Raw genomic sequence first — 2439 nt, 5'->3', positions numbered from 1 at the left:
TCAACGTTTGAAAAACAGTATACCCTGAGAGAGAGAGAGAGAGAGAGAGAGAGAGAGAGAGAGAGAGAGAGAGAGAGAGAGAGAGAGAGAGAGAGAAAGGGGGGGGCCTCGTCATTTTACAAGTTCTACTGCACTCTAGGGAACCTAGCATAGCTACAACTCCGGAAGCACATCACAAGAACCCCATTTTTCTTGCATTATAATTATCTGGTCAAGGAAACTAAAGCTGATATTCTTAGCAAAGTCTTCGCTAAATCAAGTCAATTGCGTAAATCACAAGTACAACACAGACGAGGAACCATCGTAAAAAACTGCACTACCAAATTGACAAGGGAAGAGATGAGATAAAAATCGTTCGTTTCTACGGAACTGCAGCAAGTGGTCGCTTTCACTTTTGACTAGTGACCTAGTCAGACTAGTCCTGGCGTGACCTGACGAAGGTCTTTGTAGATAAAGCGATTCTGCATCAGTTGAACTATGTACATTTGAAAACGTCTCACGAAGGAGATTGATGACGAGAAGGAACCTGACGAAGAAACGCAAGACGCCCTCTTCTGTCTTCTCATCATTGGGCAAAATGACCTCTTGGTGCAGGCTGGTAGTTCCAGCCGTGGACGGCGTGCACGTGGTACTTGACGTTGGAGACTTGGTAGAAGACCTTGGGGCACACAGGGCACGGGAAGGCCTTGCCCGTGTGGATCTTCTCGTGGCGGGATAAGGTCACGCGAGTTCGGAAGCCCTTGTCGCAATGCGGGCAGCAGTACCAAGGGCGGTCGCTGTTCCAGAGGGAGGCATTCTGCTTCAGCTTGACTTCCTCGGCGGAGTCCATGACGAGTTTCGAGTCCCTCACGAATGACGATTGCGCCAGCGTCTCCAGGTGAGACAGGGGCGCCAGCAATGCCGGGTCTAAGGGCACCGCAGCGGATGCCCTTCCTCCTCCCCCTCCTATTCTTCTCCCTCTCCCTCTTACTCCCCCTTCGCGCACACCTCCTTTGACGGAAGTGATGGTGATGTCAAGAGGCGGCGTCGTAGGAGGCGTGGAAGTGACGGATGGTGAGGAAGAAGGCTGGTGTTGCAGATGGTGGTGGTGGTGTTGCCTCCCCGCACCATCATTATCTCCAACACCAACACCACCATGTTGGTGATTCCCGGGATCCCCCCACCAATGCTCCTCCCCGATTTCTTGTTTGACCCCGAGTTCTCGTTTGACCCTGCATCCACCAACACCATCATCATCATCATCATCATCATCATCATCACCACCACTACCTGCAGGGGAACAGACACCAATGTCAGCTGCTGGGCCTCCTATAGCAAGCACCTCCTCCTTCACCATCATCCATCACACTACTACGATACCACAAATGCCTCAACATCATCAAGATGAACAAAAGAATTACTACAAATGAAATCCCAACACTTAAAAAATGTTTTCAAGAAATTCTAACATTTACATTGTAAATCTGTATGAAGACTTAATAAAGAGCTACAGTAATCATTTACAGTTGGAAAATACTGGACTTCTAAGAGCAGATGACGAAATACATGAAGAATACCTAATACAATATGAAATATTTTGATATCAATAGAAAAATTGACAATTAAAATTGCAGTATGTTCACAAACTCTTTCTTTCAGAACAGGAAACTAACAGGACGTCTCAAGAACGGACAAGAAGCGAGACAAAGTTGAGGAATCATGAAGCAAAACTGCAACAAATTCTAACGTGGTTTTCAAACATGTCCTCTCAGACATTATCACATCACTGCGCACTGCACCTTGCAGAGAGTGCTTGGGCATCACTTACAAATCAAGAATCTCTCACATTACATGGATCGTTAAGTTTATTAGTAAATCCTGAACGAAGAACATAATGATTCATGCACGAGAAAGTAACTTCACTATTTTCCCTTCATGTGTTTTGCGGGATCCAAAAGTAATAACTTCCGAATGGTTAAAAATACGTCATGCATTTGTTTCATTTAAATATAGCTTTACCTCTGTTCTTGTCTCCAAAATCAAACATATATAAATATATATATATAAATATATATATATATATATATAGAGAGAGAGAGAGAGAGAGAGAGAGAGAGAGAGAGAGAGAGAGAGAGAGAGAGAGAGAGAGAGAGAGAGAGAGAGAGTATATAAATATAAACTGTGTATACATATACACAATCTATGGTCATCTCCACCAAATGCATGCATTTGCAATATCCATATCTTCTCAAACGCATATTCTTTGTGATATAAATTGGCCCGAATTTTGTAAATTCATGGTCGAAGGAAACAAACACATGCGGACTTTTCCCCCGATGGAATTTAAATTCACAACGTAGAAAACGATATTATCACTAATCCACCATTTGTGGATACTGTGGATTTAAAGTCAACGTGATAACATGAGAACTTTATCCTTTATCTCCAATTCTAACTTAG

The 2439-nt window shown here is 43.6% G+C and overlaps 1 protein-coding gene across 1 annotated transcript; it reads right to left on the bottom strand.

Annotated features, from left to right (window-relative positions):
- Positions 1-565: 565 nt before the first annotated feature.
- On the bottom strand, positions 566-1336 carry LOC137644431 (zinc finger and BTB domain-containing protein 22-like). Its single transcript, XM_068377408.1, has one exon. It carries the CDS (start codon positions 1334-1336, stop codon positions 566-568), a length of 771 nt encoding a protein of 256 aa, XP_068233509.1.
- Between the last annotated feature and the right edge of the window lie 1103 nt (positions 1337-2439).

The sequence above is a fragment of the Palaemon carinicauda genome, chromosome 7 (genome assembly GCF_036898095.1).
Source record: "Palaemon carinicauda isolate YSFRI2023 chromosome 7, ASM3689809v2, whole genome shotgun sequence".
Classification (NCBI taxonomy): Eukaryota; Metazoa; Arthropoda; class Malacostraca; order Decapoda; family Palaemonidae; genus Palaemon; species Palaemon carinicauda.
This window is presented reverse-complemented; position numbering and strand designations above follow the sequence as displayed.

What these genes read in the sequence shown, in the direction of transcription:
- LOC137644431 (XM_068377408.1), bottom strand. Translation starts at nt 1,336, where the DNA reads ATGGTGAAGGAGGAGGTGCTTGCTATAGGAGGCCCAGCAGCTGACATT.